The sequence below is a fragment of the Aethalodelphis obliquidens genome, unplaced genomic scaffold (genome assembly GCF_003676395.1).
Source record: "Aethalodelphis obliquidens isolate GAN/ISIS:26980383/991018 unplaced genomic scaffold, ASM367639v1 scaffold6, whole genome shotgun sequence".
In the NCBI taxonomy this organism is placed as follows: Eukaryota; Metazoa; Chordata; class Mammalia; order Artiodactyla; family Delphinidae; genus Aethalodelphis; species Aethalodelphis obliquidens.
Window position 1 is genome coordinate 62087645 of NW_020837950.1, and position 15338 is coordinate 62102982.

The 15338-nt window shown below is 39.4% G+C and overlaps 1 protein-coding gene across 7 annotated transcripts in view; it reads left to right on the forward strand.

The window, feature by feature from the left end:
- The first annotated feature begins 312 nt into the window (after positions 1-312).
- Positions 313-15338, forward strand: part of LARP1B (La ribonucleoprotein 1B) — a 128777-nt gene continuing 113751 nt past the window's right edge. For 2 of the 7 annotated variants that reach the window (XM_027103692.1, XM_027103697.1), the window contains exons 1-3: positions 314-1144; positions 14386-14444; positions 14819-14878. In XM_027103692.1, coding sequence (XP_026959493.1) covers positions 619-1144; positions 14386-14444; positions 14819-14878 — 645 coding nt within the window. In that variant the 5' untranslated portion in view covers positions 314-618. Of the gene's footprint in view, positions 1145-14385; positions 14445-14818; positions 14879-15053; positions 15099-15338 lie in introns of all 7 variants that reach the window. The other 5 variants (XM_027103690.1, XM_027103691.1, XM_027103693.1 and 2 more) reach the window with 5 other exon arrangements.

Below are 15338 nucleotides of genomic sequence, written 5' to 3' on the forward strand. Positions count from 1 at the left end.
CGCCCGCAGAGGGGGCCGCCGTAGCCCGCGAGCCGGGGAATCGCCCAGTTCGCTCTCCTTCCCTCTCAGCGGGCCGCTGGGGCGGGGCCAGCCCTCAAGCAGGGCGGCACCCTGGCGGGGTCGTCAGTCAACCACCGAGGGCGGCGGCCCGGCGAGGGCCGGAGCCGGTGAGCGGCCACGTCACGCTCCTCCGGGAGGCCCCGCCCCTGCTCCATCCTTTCGGACCGCCCCCTCCACGCCCCCGCCTCCGCCTCTGACCCCACGAGCAGTTACTGGCTCTGGGAGCGCGAGCCTACCTGACTCTGCTAGAGGTACTACAGCTTCGCGTTGCGGCGTTTGTGCCGCAGCCCGCGCCAAGTGAGGGCTCCCGGCCTCCGGCTTCGGCGCCCGGCGCGTGTTGGCAGGCTCGAGGCTCGCGCCGCTGACGCGGGTTGGGCCGGCGGGCGGTTAGCGCCCCGTTCGACGCCGGGAGCTCCGCGGCCTGAGCCGACGCGGGCGGCCGGGCTCTCGGGTTCTCTTCCCCAGGCCGGAGCCAGTCAGTGTCCCGGCGGAGAAACGGGCAGCCGGGCTCCCTGGCCCCGGGCCGCCCCCGGCTGGGGCGGCTGGGGCAGGGGGACGATGTCTGCTCGCGCCCGGGTGCCCGCCGCTCACCCTCCGGAGGAGCGGCCCGCGGTACCAGCTGAGAGGGAGTCGCTGTCGGCCGCGGCGAGCCGGCAAGCCGGGAAGCTGCCCCCGCCCGAACGGGAGGGCAAGGAGGCGGCGAGGGAGGAGAGGAACGCGCTCGCCACCCGCACGGGGGCGCGGGGAGAGCCTTTGCCGGCGCCCGTGCTGGGACACAGCGTGCCTCAGGCGGCCGTGTCCGTGAAGCCCCTGGCGCTGCACCTGGCGCACAAGGCGCGCGGGCCGGGGGGGCCCTTCGGCTGGGAGCCGCCGCCACCGCTGCCTCGGGACCCGCCGGCCGAGGACGCCCGGGAGGAGGAGGCGGCGGCGGCAGGCTCTGAGGAAAAGCTGCCGCCGTCGCCGCCGCCGCCGCCGCCGCCGCTGCCGCGGAAGGAGAATCCCTGGACCAAAAAGCCTCCCCAGCACCTGTCCCCCGCCGGGACGGGGCCGCCGCCGCTGCCCCTACTGGAAACCCTGGAGGCAGGTCTGTGGTTCCTCTGCGGTGGGCACCGGGAGGGTGTGTGCCGGGGCGACTCGCGTGGCGGCGATGCTGGCGGGGGGCTGGGGGAGGGGCAGGCCTCCGTTCCCTGTCAGTCGGAGATGTTTCGTTCCAAGGTGTCATTCACTCTGCTTGTTTACATAAATGGACATCTGGGAAGGGAGCAGCAGGAAGAGGTGGGACCTCGGGTTCTCCTTGGCTGGTGGGGCACGGCGGGGGTCACGGAGGTGAGCCGCTCGGCGGGCACAGCCTCAGTTATGTCTTACCCCATGTGTTAGTGACATGGGACAGCTGACTTTAGGTAGGTGTTGCAGTTCATCCTATAGAAAAGTTTCTGTAGACTTTTTAAAAAGAGGTGAAGCCAGTCGGAGCAAGGGGGTTTATATGTTAAGTGGAAGAGCAATTGTGAATTTTTTATTGTGAAATAATTGGTAAGCTGAAAATTTCAGTGTTTTCAAAACCGTGCTAAGTAGTCATATTAAAAATGAGATGCTATACTGTAGTTGCTACTCAAAAGCTTTGAGTTTACGACTGTGGTGGAAACTGGTTGAAATGAAATAGGATAGTTGACGAGAGAGTGAATTGCACATTAGGTGAACAGTAGTCTTCTGACATTCAGTTAGCTCACCTCTCTAGGGGAGGTAAGATTATGCCACTGCATTTGAATGCTGACCAATGCAGTATGGCCCTTGGTGCTTTATTTTGGTTATAGCAACTGCAGGTTTTTTTTTTTTTTTTTTTTTAGTTTAAGTGGAAATACTAAATAAACCGAAGACAGAAACCAGTATCTCCTAGTTTTGCTTTCTAATTAAGTTGTAGTAAATTAATTGAACTTTTCATATAGAAATTACAGCTGTTTACGTACAAGTCTTCACTCTTCTTAAAAATTAAAGGTTAACAGTGGAACAGGGAAACAGGGTTGTGAGGCTCAAAAGAGATAAAGGAAATGGTTAAATATAAGGTGATTGTTATAGACACACGTATTGCAGGTATAGAGGTATAGTAACATTTCTTCCAAGGAACTCCAACAGAGTGCGATAAGTGGTAATTGGTTTGCACAGTAATACTCAAATCATTTTTTATAATGCTGTGGTACAGTATAACTTTATTTAAACCAAAGTTATTTTACAGCTGAGGTCTGATAAATGGTTTTTAAATCATCATTCTTGATAAATCTTAACAGTTGCAGAAAAAGCTGCTTACAATTTTGCTCTGAATTTAATACTGCCACCAGTCTCTCCTAGCTGCAAAGATCTATTTGTTTACTAGTATTAATAACTGAAGAGAACAAAAATCTTAAAGGAAAATCTCTATAAAATTTAGCAAAGAGGGCTTCCCTGGTGGCGCAGTGGTTGAGAGTCCACCTGCCGATGCAGGGGACCACTGGGGTCCTTAATCTTTGTTGGAGATTAAGAACCAGGTGATTCTTGATGTATGGTGTGGTTCATGGGGTTTTTAATTTTGCTGATGTTTCTCTGTAGGCAACATTTCTGTTCTTGGAATCTATTCTGTGCCCTCAGGAATATGGTTCTTCATATGTGGAGTGCTAGAGTAACTTTATAGCCTCTCTGCAGTACTGACTCTATACTTCTACACAACTTCTATTAGTAATTGAATAACTTAGGTAACTTTCATAAGGGATTGTTGTGTAGAAATTCACAACTTGGGTTCTAGTCCAGATAGTGTTACTACCTAGCGAGTTGACTTTTGTGAAGATTTCTAGGCCTTGTAAATGAATGAAGTGGGTATATTTTCTTTCATTTCTTAATACCAGATTGCCTTCTATAACCTGGGTCTGCCGGCTTCCTATTTTCCTAAGCAAATTTGCAACCTCAAGAATAATGAAATGGGAGCAGAGGACCTTTAGGGTCCAGAGACCAGAGTAGGTGCAAACTAGGGGAGTGTTAAATTAGTACAATAATCTTATTAGTAGGAGGCCTATGTGATTTATCCTATAAACCAGGATATTCATGAGAGGGAAAGAGGATATTAATTATGCTGTAATAACAGAATTAAACTATGTTTTTCCTAACCAAACCTGGATTTACTGTCACTCACTCAATGAGGTACAGGAATTCCATCCATAAAATTTCACCCGAAAGTTTATTACCAGAGATAGAAACATAGGAAATGTAGGGAAGTATTTAAGGACTTGTAATCATGAATTTTCTGTTAGAACCTGCAGTTCTAACTGAACTGCAGGTGAGGCATTCTTCAGACCTTGTGACACACTTTCCTCCACTTTTGGGATGATTCTGGCTTGTGTATTGCTGTTTCTGGTAATCCAGATAAGGTCCTCTTTTCAACCAAAGCCTGGCCCACAGGAGAGGCCTAGAATAGTGTCACTGCAGTTTTAAATTCCTGTCAGGAGACTGGAAAGAATTGTCCCCCCAACCCTTGTTTAAAGTAGTTGTATTTATTTTGGAGACCTTTATTAAAATCACAGTATGGGATTTATGAATCACTTACCTGTACCCATGGTTACATTTTGCATATTAAAAATCAGCTTTCTAATACAATTTTAATTCTTTTACACACAAAAACGATGTATAAAAATATTGATTTTGGGAGTTCCCTGGAGGCTTAGTGGTTAGGATTCGGTGCTTTCACTGCAGAGGCCCAGGTTCGATCCCTGGTCAGGGAACCAATCCCGCATGCTGCGAGTTGCAGCCAAAATACAAAAAATAAAAATAAAATGATTTTTTTTCATCTTTTTCATCCTTAGTCTTCTTGACCCCATCAACCTTCTTTTCTCCAAGTGTGCTTCCCAGAAGCCTCAAATAAGCTTACTGTAACTCTAATAACATTTTAATTGTTATGTAAATGATACATAAATATGTTCTTGTAAAAAAGGAACTTTTGATGTTCCCTTCAGAAAAAAGATAGTCATGTTACCAGTTTACTGAATATCCTTTCAGTCCTTTCTGTGAAATTACTTCCAAATATAGTGTTTTGTATATGTGTTTAGAATATTTTTAAAGTTTTGGTAGATCTTTTATTTTTCTTCTTTACAACTAGTGAGTTTTTTATTCTTTAAATTAAGGTATAATTAACATTAGTTTCAGGTGTGCAACATAATGATTTGAGATCTGTGTATACATATTGCGAAATGATCACCATAAGTTTAGTTAACTACCACCTACATACTTAGTTATAAAATAATTTTTTTCCTTGTGATGAAGTTGATCCTTTTTAATCTAAACTTTAAAAAATTGCTGAGAAGTGGTCCATAAATATAACTGATGTAGTTAATTTAGCCATTTACGTATTGATCAACATCTTGGTTGTTACAAACATTTTTATGCATGCCTTTTATCCTAGAGAAAATACATATCTGATTTTCTCTAGGAGAGAAAAGTGGAATTGTTAGGTCACAGTGCATTTGTTGACAAGTTGCTCTTGAAAATGACTACTAATTGATACTCCCACTTTCAGAGTACGAGAAGTAAGTAGGTTTTTTTTACATGTTTTTCAAAAATTTTGTTTTATTTATTCTTTATACAGCAGGTTTTTATTAGTTATCTGTTTTACACATATTAGTGTGTATATGTCAATCCCAATCTCCCAATTCATCACACCACCACCGCCCCAACCCCCTACCACTTTCCCCCCTTGGTGTCCATACGTTTGTTCTCTACATCTGTGTCTCTATTTCTGCCCTGCAAACCGGTTTGTCTGTACCATTCCTCTGGGGTCCACATATATGCGTTAATATACGATATTTGTTTTTCTGACTTATTTCACTCTGTATGACAGTCTCTAGATCCATTCACGTCTCTACAAATGACCCAATTTCGTTCCTTTTCATGGCTGAGTAATAATCCTTTGTATATATGTACCACATCTTCTTTATCCATTCGTCTGTCGATGGGTGTTTAGGTTGCTTCCATGACCTGGCTATTGTAAATAGTGCTGCATTGAACATTGGGGTGCATGTGTGTTGTTGAATTATGGTTTCCTCTGGGTATGTGCCCAGTTGAGGGATTGCTGGGTCATATGGTAGCTCTATTTTTAGTTTTTTAAGGAACCTCCATACTGTTCTCCATTGTGGCTGTATCAATTTACATTCCCACCAACAGTGCAAGAGTGTTAGCTTTTCTCCATACCGTCTCCAGCATTTGTTGTTTGTAGATTTTCTGATGATGCCCATTCTAACTGGGGTGAGGTGATACCTCATGGTAGTTTTGATTTGCATTTCTCTAATAATTAGTGATGTTGAGCACCTTTTCATGTGCTTCTTGGCCATCTGTATGTCTTCTGTGGAGAAATGTCTATTTAGGTCTTCTGCCCATTTTTGGATTGGGTTGTTTGTTTTTTTAATATTGAGCCGCATGAGCTGTTTATATATTTTGGAGATTAATCCTTTGTCTGTTTGTTGATTCGTTTGCAAATATTTTCTCCCATTCTGAGGGTTGTCTTTTCGTCTTGCTTGTAGTTTCCTTTGCTTTGCAAAAGCTTTTAAGTTTCATTAGGTCCCATTTCTTTATTTTTGTTTTTATTTCCATTACTCTAGGAGGTGGATCAAAAAAGATCTTGCTGTGATTTATGTCAAAGAGTGTTCTTCTTATGTTTTCCTCTAAGAGTTTTATAGTGTCTGGTCTTACATTCAGGTCTCTAATCCTTTTGAGTTTATTTTTGTTGATGGTGTTAAGGAGTGTTCTAATTTCATTCTTTTACATGTAGCTGTACAGTTTTCCCAGCACCACTTATTGAAAAGACTGTCTTTTCTCCATTGTATATGCTTGCCTCCTTTGTCATAGATTAGTTGACCATAGGTGTGTGGGTTTATCTCTGGGCTTTCTATCCTGTTCCATTGATCTATATTTCTGTTTTTGTGCCAGTACCATATTGTCTTGATTACTGTAGCTTTGTAGTACAGTCTGAAGTCAGGGAGTCTGATTCCTCCAGCTCTGTTTTTTTCCCTCAAGATTGCTTTGGCTATTCGGGGTCTTTTGTGTCTCCATACAAATTTTAAGTTTTTTTGTTCTAGTTCTGTAAAAAATGCCACTGGTAATTTGATAGGGATTGCATTGAATCTGTAGATTGCTTTGGGTAATATAGTCATCTTCACAATATTAATTCTTCCAATCCAAGGACACTCCATTTGTTTGTGTCATCTTTGGTTTCTTTCATCAGTGTCTTACAGTTTTCTGAGTACAGGTCTTTTACCTCCTTAGGTAGGTTTATTCCTAGGTATTTTATTCTTTTTGTTGCAGTGGTGACTGGGATTGTTTCCTTAATTTATCTTTCTGATCTTTCGTTGTTAGTGTATAGGGATGCAAGAGATTTCTGTGCATTAATTTTGTATCCTGCAACTTTACCAAATTCACTGATTAGCTCTAGTAGTTTTCTGGTGGCATCTTTAAGATTCTCTATGTATAGTATCATGTCATCTGCAAACAGTGACGGTTTTACTTCTTCTTTTCCAATTTGTATTGTTTTTATTTCTTTTTCTCCTCTGATTGCCGTGACTAGGACTTCCAAAACTATGTTGAATAGTAGTGGCGAGAGTGGACATCCTTGTCTTGTTCCTGATCTTAGAGGAAATGCTTTCAGTTTTTCACCTTTGAGAATGATGTTTGCTGTTGTTTTGTCGTATATGGGCTTTATTATGTTGAGGTAGTTTCCCTTTATGCCCACTTTCTGGAGAGTTTTTTTCATAAATGGGTGTTGAATTTTGTCAAAAGCTTTTTCTGCATCTATTGAGATGATCATGTGGTTTTTCTTCTTCAAGTTGTTAATATGGTGTATCACATTGATTGGCGTATACTGAAGAATCCCTGCATACCTGGGATAAATCCCACTTGCTCATGGTGTATGATCCTTTCAATGTGCTGTTGGATTCTGTTTGCTAGTATTTTGTTGAGGATTTTTGCATCTATATTCATCAGTGATATTGGTTTGTAATTTTCTTTTTTTTTTTTTTTTGTAGTATCTTTGCCTGATTTCGTATCAGGGTGATGTTGGCCACGTAGAATGAGTTTGGGAGTGTTCCTTCCTCTGCAGTTTTTTGGAAGAGTTTGAGAAAGATGGGTGTTAGCTCTTCTCTAAATGTTTGATAGAATTCACGTGTGAAGCCATCTGGTCCTGGACTTTTGTTTGTTGGAAGATTTTTAATCACAGTTTCAATTTCATTACTTGTGATTGGTCTGTTCATATTTTCTATTTCTTCCTGGTTCAGTCTTGGAAGGTTATACCTTTCTAAGAATTTGTCCATTTCTTCCAGGTTGTCCATTTTATTGGCATAGAGTTACTTGTAGTAGTCTCTTAGGATGCTTTGTATTTTGGCAGTGTCTGTTGTAACTTCTCCTTTTTCATTTCTAATTTTATTGATTTGAGTCCTCTCTTTCTTGATGAGTCTGGTTAAAGGTTTATCAATTTTGTTTATCTTCTCAAAGAACCAGCTTTTAGTTTTATTGATCTTTGCTATTGTTTTCTTTGTTTCTATTTCATTTATTTCTGCTCGATCTTTATGATTTCTTTCCTTCTACTAACTTTGGGTTTTGTTTGTTCTTCTTTGTGTAGTTCCTTTAGGTGTAAGGTTAGATTGTTTATTTGAGACTTTTCTTGTTTCTTGAGGTAGGCTTGTATATCTATAAACTTCCCTCTTAGAACTGCTTTTGCTGCATCCCATAGGTTTTGGATCGTTGTGTTTTCGTTGTCATTTGTCTCTAGGTATTTTTTCTTTTCTTTTTTTTTTTTCTCCCTGCGGTACGCGGGCCTCTCACTGTGGCCTCTTCTGTCGCGGAGCACAGGCTCTGGATGCGCAGCCTCAGCGGCCATGGCTCACGGACCCAGCCGGTCCGCGGCACGTGGGATCCTCCTGGACCGGGGCACAAACCCGTGTCCCCTGCATTGGCAGGTGGACTCTCAACCACTGCGCCACCAGGGAAGCCCTCTAGGTATTTTTTGATTTCCTTTTTGGTTTCTTCAGTGATCTCTTGGTTATTTACTAACATACTGTTTAGCCTCCATGTTTTTGTGTTTTTTACGTTTTTTTCCTTGTAATTGATTTCTAATCTCCTAGCGCTGTAGTCGGATAAGATGCTTCATATGATTTCAGTTTCTTAAGTTTACGGAGGCTTGATTTGTGACCCAAGATGTGTCCTATCCTGGAGAATGTTCCATGTGCACTAGAGGAGAAAGTGTAATCTGCTGTTTTTTGGATGGAATGTCCTATAAATATCAATTAAATCTATCTGGTCTGTTGTGTCATTTAAAGCTTGCGTTTCCTTATTAATTTTCTGTCTGGATGATCCATTGCTGTAAGTGAGGTGTTAAAGTCCCCTACTATTATTGTCTTACTGTTGATTTCCTCTTTTATGGCTGTTAGCATTTGCCTTATGTATTGTGGTGCTCCTATGTTGGGTGTATATATATTTATAATTCTTATATCTTCTTCTTGGATTGATCCCTTGATCATTATATAGTGTCCTTCCTTGTCTCTTGTAACATTCTTTATTTTAAAGTCTATTTTATCTGATATGAGTATTGCTACTCCCACTTTCTTTTGATTTTCATTTACATGGAATATCTTTTTCCATTTCCTCACTTTCAGTCTGTCTGTGTCCCTAGGTCTGAAGTAGGTCTCTTGTAGACAGAATATATATGGGTCTTGTTTTTGTACCCATTCAGCAAGCCCGTGTCTTTCTGTTGGAACATTTAATGCATTCACGTTTAAGGTAATTATCGATATGTATGTTCCTATTTCCGTTTTCTTAATTGTTATGGGTTTGTTTTTGTAGGTCCTTTTCTTCTCTTATGTTTCCCACTTAGAGAACTGCCTTTTGCATTTGTTGTAGAGCTGGTGTGGTGGTGCTGAATTCTCTTAGCTTTTGCTTGTCTGTAAAGCTTTTGATTTCTCCATCAAATGGGAATGAGATCCTTACCAGGTAGAGTAATCTTGGTTGTAGGTTCTTCCCTTTCATCACTTTAAATATATCGTGCCACTCTCTTCTGGTTTGTAGAGTTTCTGCTGAGAAATCAGCTGTTAACCTAATGGGAGTTCCCTTGTATGTTATTTGTCGTTTTTCCCTTGTTGCTTTCAATAATTTTTCTTTAATTTTTGTCAGTTTGATTACTATGTGTCTCGGTGTGTTTTTCCTTGGGTTTATCCTGTCTGGGACTCTGCTCTTCCTGGACTTGGGTGACTATTTCCTTTCCCATGTTAGGGAAGTTTTCGACTATAATCTCTTCAAATATTTTCTCAGGTCCTCTCTCTCTCTCTTTTCCTTCTGGGAGCCCTGTAATGTGAATGTTGTTGCATTTAATATTGTCCCAAAGGTCTCAGGCTGTCTTCATTTCTTTTCATTCTTTTTTGTTTATTCTCTTCCGTGGCAATGAATTCCACCATTCTGTCTTCCAGGTCACTTATCCATTCTTCTGCCTCAGTTATTCTGCTATTGATTCCTTCTAGTGTATTTTTCATTTCAGTTATTGTATTGTTCATCTCTGTTGGTTTGTTCTTTAATTCTTCTAGGTGTTTGTTAAACATTTCTTGCATCTTCTCGATCTTTGCCTCCATTCTTTTTCTGAGGTGTTGGATCATCTTCACTATCATCATTCTGAATTTTTTTTCTGGAAGGTTATGTATCTCCACTTCAATTAGTTGTTTTTCTGGGGTTTTATCTTGTTCCTTCATCTGGTACAAAGTCCTCTGCCTTTTCATTTTGTCTATCTTTCTGTGAATGGTTTTCCTTCCACAGGCTGAAGAATTGTAGTTCTTCTTGCCTCTGCTGTCTGCCCTCTGGTGGATGAGGTTATCTCGCTTTTTTTTACATTTTTTTAAGGCACTCACTTACTGTAGCAAAATGCCATTTTATGACATTTTTCCCTTAAATGTAATAAAACATGTGATTCATGACTGTCAGTGCGTTTTCTTAATTAAAGCTTTGCTAAAGATTATGGTCATGAGTAAAATTGCCCATCATACTGCAGTTTTTGTTTTCACTATCCAAGCTCTTAAAATGAATTCCTCGTCTATTAGGAATTGTTTCCTTATAGATTAAGATATTAGAATAATGTTCAAAGAAGTTGTATAGTGGCTTACTAGTGATGTTTGAAAAATGGATATGTGAAAATCACACACTTGTTCATGTATGGTTATATATACTTGGAGCCACTGGTAGCTTATATTTCTTAGGTTTCCTCTGCCTGAAAAAACTTTTTTTAATTAAAATTTCTTTATATTTTAATTTTTAGGTTGGCTTTGTTTTTCAGTCTTAGGTTTTTTCTAATGATATGCTAGGAGGGCGGTTTCCTCCATTTTTGCTAGAACATGGGAAAATGAAAATATTGTTTTCTTTTTTTAGAATAAATTTATTTATTTTATTTTTGGCTGTGTTGGGTCTTTATTGCTGTGCACGGGCTTTATCTAGTTGGAGCGAGCGGGGGCTACTCTTCGTTTTGGTGCGCAGGCTTCTTATTGTGGTAGCTTCTCTTGTTGTGGAGCACGGGCTCTTAGGCCTGTGGGCTTCAGTAGTTGTGGCTAGCAGGCTCTAGAGCCCAGGCTCAGTAGTTGCAGTGCATGGGCTTATTTGTTCTGCCAGGTGTGGGATATTCCCGGATTAGGGCTCGAACCCATGTCCCCTGCAGTGGCAGGCGGATTCTTAACTACTGCACTACCAGGGAAGTCCTGAGGTCATTTATTTAAATACAGTTATCCGTAAACCTACAGTGAACATTTTTCTTTTTTTTGGTGGGGGGGGCGTGCTGCTCAGCCTGCAGTATCTTAGCTCCCCAACCAGGGATCGCACCTGTGCCGACTGCAGTGGAAGCATGGAGTCGTAACCACTGGGCCTCCAGGAAAGTCCCTGCAGTGAACATCTCATACTGACATCATTGTACCTTGTGTTGATTACCAGATAATTTCTCAGAAATGGAATTGTTTCATTAAAAAGTATATACATTTTATTTTACTTTTTAAAAATTTTTAAATTTAAAAATTTAAATTTTTAAAAATTTTATTGGATTATAGTTGATTTACAATGTGTGTTAGTTTCAGGTGTACAGCAGAGTGATTCAGTTATATATATACACATATATTCATTCTTTTTCAGATTCTTTTCTCATATAGGTTATCACAGAAGATTGAGTAGAGTTCCCTGTACTATACAGTAGGTCCTTATTGGTTATCTATCTTATAAAAAAGTATATATATTTTATTATTATTATTTTGCCCATGCGGCTTGCGGGATTTTCGTTTCCTGACCAGGTAATGAACCTGGGCCCTTGGCACTGAGAACGTGAAGGCCTAACCACTGGACTGCCAAGAAATTCCCCAAAAAGTATATACGTTTTAAATGACAGATTACCCTTGAAAGATTCTACTGCTTAATACTCATTCCAACAGCATGAGAGAAATGTCCATTTATATAAGCTGGTCAGTGCTTGGTATTCTCTGTTTTGTCAGAATGATAGGTGAAAACTGTTCTGTTTTACTTTACATTTCTTAGTACAGTTGAGTTAGCATTTCATATTTGGCCACTGGTATTTCGTTTGAATCATCTCTTTTTTACTCAGATTTATTTATTTTTTTAAAAGCTCAGTGTCATTCTTTTAACAGAAAAAGAGTGGTTTGATGAGGTGGTCTAAGAGTAGCACAAAGGACTTCCTTATGTGGAACTTGGAATTAGACAAATGTGTTCACAGTTGGCATTGCACATCTGCATGTTCCCCTTCTCCCTGTCTTAGGGAGTCTGCCCTGTGAAGTTGACAACATGAAGGAGCAGACCAGAATGCTTGCTTTTTGTGGACAGCTAGCTCCCAAAGAAAAGGGCGGAAAGGTGTTGGCTTTGCAAGTCAGTTCTTTTCCTAAACTCATTAATCAGGAAACTTACTGTTTCTGTGGGAGGAATTCGGACTTGGGAACAGGAATATTCCAGGAAAGTCTTCCTTTTAAAAAAGTAAATTAGGGGTTTCCCTGGTGGCACAGTGGTTAAGAATCCGCCTGCCAATGCAGCGGACACGGGTTCAATCCCTGGTCCGGGAAGATCCCACATGCCACGGAGCAACTAAGCCCGTGCACCACAATTACTGAGCCTGCTCGCCTAGAGCCCGTGCTCCACAACAAGAGAAACCACTGCAATGTGAAGCCCACGCACCACAACAAAGAGTAACACCTGCTTGCCACAACTAGAGAAAGCCCGCGTGCAGCAACGAAGACCCAACGCAGCCAAGAATAAATAAATAAATAAATAAACAAACATTTTAAAAAAAGTTATTAAAAAAAAAAGAAATCACTTTCCTATCCCAGCGTATCCAACCACATTGGCCAGCATAATTTGTCAAATAACTTTTAATGAGAATAAATTACAGTATTGATTGTGTACTTAATGATACTCGATCGATAAAATGTCAGAATTATAGAGGCCACAGAGTTAAATGTGCACTTTTTTCCCATTGTATTTCCTGAGGAGGTGTTAAAGTTGAGAGAGTAAAATTTAAACAAAAATCCAAAATTTTTGAGTTCAAAAGAATTTATTGAAATCAAAATCTCTCTCCCTTTTATTTTTTTAATTTGTTTAATATTTGTTTTTTAAGGATTTCTTTTGATATGGACCATTTTTAAAGTCTTTATTGAATTTGTTACAATATTGCTTCAGTTTTATGTTTTGGTTTTTTGGCCAGGAGGCATGTGGGATCTTAGCTCCCTGACCAGGGATCGAACCCGTGACCCCTGCATTAGAGGGTGGATTCTTAATCACTGGACCACAAGGGAAGTCCCCTGATTTTAAAGCAATAGAAAGATTATTAACTCATGCTCAAATATTTTTTGGTTTGTAAATAACATTTAATATTGAAGTTAAAAAGTTTTATTTTTATGTGGTCAGAATAATTTTTTAAATTTCTGACCTTAATTTTGTGATTATTAATGTCTAATTGATTTGTAATAAAACTCGCTTGTGTGGCCTATCCCTAAATACTTTTCAGTACATCAGGTAGTTTGTATAAGGCTGTGTTTTGTAACCACCAGGCACTTAATTTACTTGACTTAGCAATGTCTTGGGACATGTTTTCTACTTTGTTGAGGGAAAGGTCTTTCAAATGTTCTATACTGTATAACTTCCATACAATATACGTTATATTTACAAAATATACCTCAGTCAAATTCTAATGTTCAAATATTGTTTTTGTTAAATTAGGTTTTTTCCTGCTTCCCTTTTTTTCCTATCTGTCCAAATTTTTTTTCTGTATCTTATTTTTGTTAGTGAAGTATTTATCCTTATGCACATTGACACATATGTATACACTTATAATGTGTCCCTAAAGTATAAACAAGTATAAAGCAAATACCCATGTACTCACTATTCTGCTTTAGAAATAAAATTACTACAATATTCAAGATCCCTGTGTGCCCATCCCTGGTGATGTCTTCATCCTTCATCAGTCTTCCTTTCATGAAATCTTATTTGAATGTTTCTGGGTTTTAACTCAAAGATGACTTTATTTTAGTCTATGAATTGGTCAGTGCAACGATTTTTGGGATTCATGTTTTGCTGAATTACTGTGTTTTCTGTAGCTGCAGATCCCATGTTTATTCTGCTTTTTAATATTTAGGTCATGTTTAGCTAGATGATCATCATGGTAGATAATGAATCAAGATGCAAGACACTGTAAAGCTTCATTACAATGAAGACTATATTTGTCAATCTTTGTGTTCTTATTCAAGAGGGACAAGTGATGATACCATGATAGTCTTGTACAAACTTTTACAGAGATCGCTTCTATTTTTTATGGCTTGGATCTAGATACAGCCTATTACGGTTGCCAAACTTTGTTTTCTGACGACAAATAGTTTGAAGTGTTCTGATTTATTTTCTGCATGCTCCTTGATGCATGTGAATGTATTTATATGTATATATAATATATATAGAAAAATGTATTCCGTTGGGAGTTGATTCACTAACTTTACTGTATTAAAACATGTTATATTGCTAATTTTTCCGTGTTACATTCTATTAGTGAACAGATTGGTCTATCAGTTCAGTGTAAGTAAACTTAATATTTTCTACATCTTGATTTGAACACTGAAGACCACTTTGAATCTACATTTGAAATGTAGTTGATTTCTTGTTAGGAATTTGAGTCTCAGAACTTTGGATTTTGTTGAGAATAATTATTCCACTGACTTAACTGAAATTGGTTTGTTATTTTGTTAAATATTTTGCATGATGTGGTTGTAAAAACAATTCCATGTTTTTTTGTTTTGTTTTGTTTTGTTTTAGAGCTCAGTTCCCCCCAGATTATAAAAGCAGGAAAACTCAAGACAAAGAAATCCAACAAGGTATGTCATGACAAGAAATAGTTTTTAACTATTTTGAAAGGAACTCCTTTTAGATTATTGTGTATTTTTCTGTTCTATCATTGATGTTAGTTTAAAGTTAATATACTAGAAAATTGTAACCTTTATCCAAATCCCCATATGCCTCTGTTATCCTGTCTCTATCAGTTTAGTCAAGGTCATTATTCATGCCACAAGTTGGATCGTAAGACATTCCTCTTGCTGTGTTCTGTTGTTTGGAGAAGGTTTTGCGTTATTTTTGCAAATGCCTGTATATAATTGAATGAGGGTGATTTTAAAAATTGCTTTCACTTTTAGAAAATATTTTTTCTACTTAAAATTTCTAAATTGCAGAATAACACTTATTTACCTCTTAGGCTAGTGATTTCAGCGATATGTCGAACTGGCCAACACCAAGTGAATTAGTGAACACTGAAGTGAGTATTGTTTTAAGACTTCTTTTTTTTTTTTTTAAATAAAGGGAAGGTATTCTCATTTTAACATGCTGAATTTATTTTACTTCAAATTTAGAGAATTGCATTAATAAAATACCCATTTTTCAGATACCTTGATTTCATTCATCACATTGCCTTCATCTGGTTGTATTCTCAGGACCACACATTTGGAAAGGATGGGGTACCATGCTGTCAGCTTCACGTAATGCCTACAAATAGATTACTTTTTAATGTGTCTAAGTGAAGCCCATTTTGTGTTTCAGAATGTATTCTATATATGTTGTCTTTGAGTTACAGTCTTTTCAATGTGCTGAAGTCCTAACTCTCTATATACACATGCATATATATGCATATATATCATATCAAGAGATGTTCAGTAAATGGATTTTTAATTTATCTATGAAAGAAGTTCTAAAAGATGTTCTGGGATATTCTATCAAAA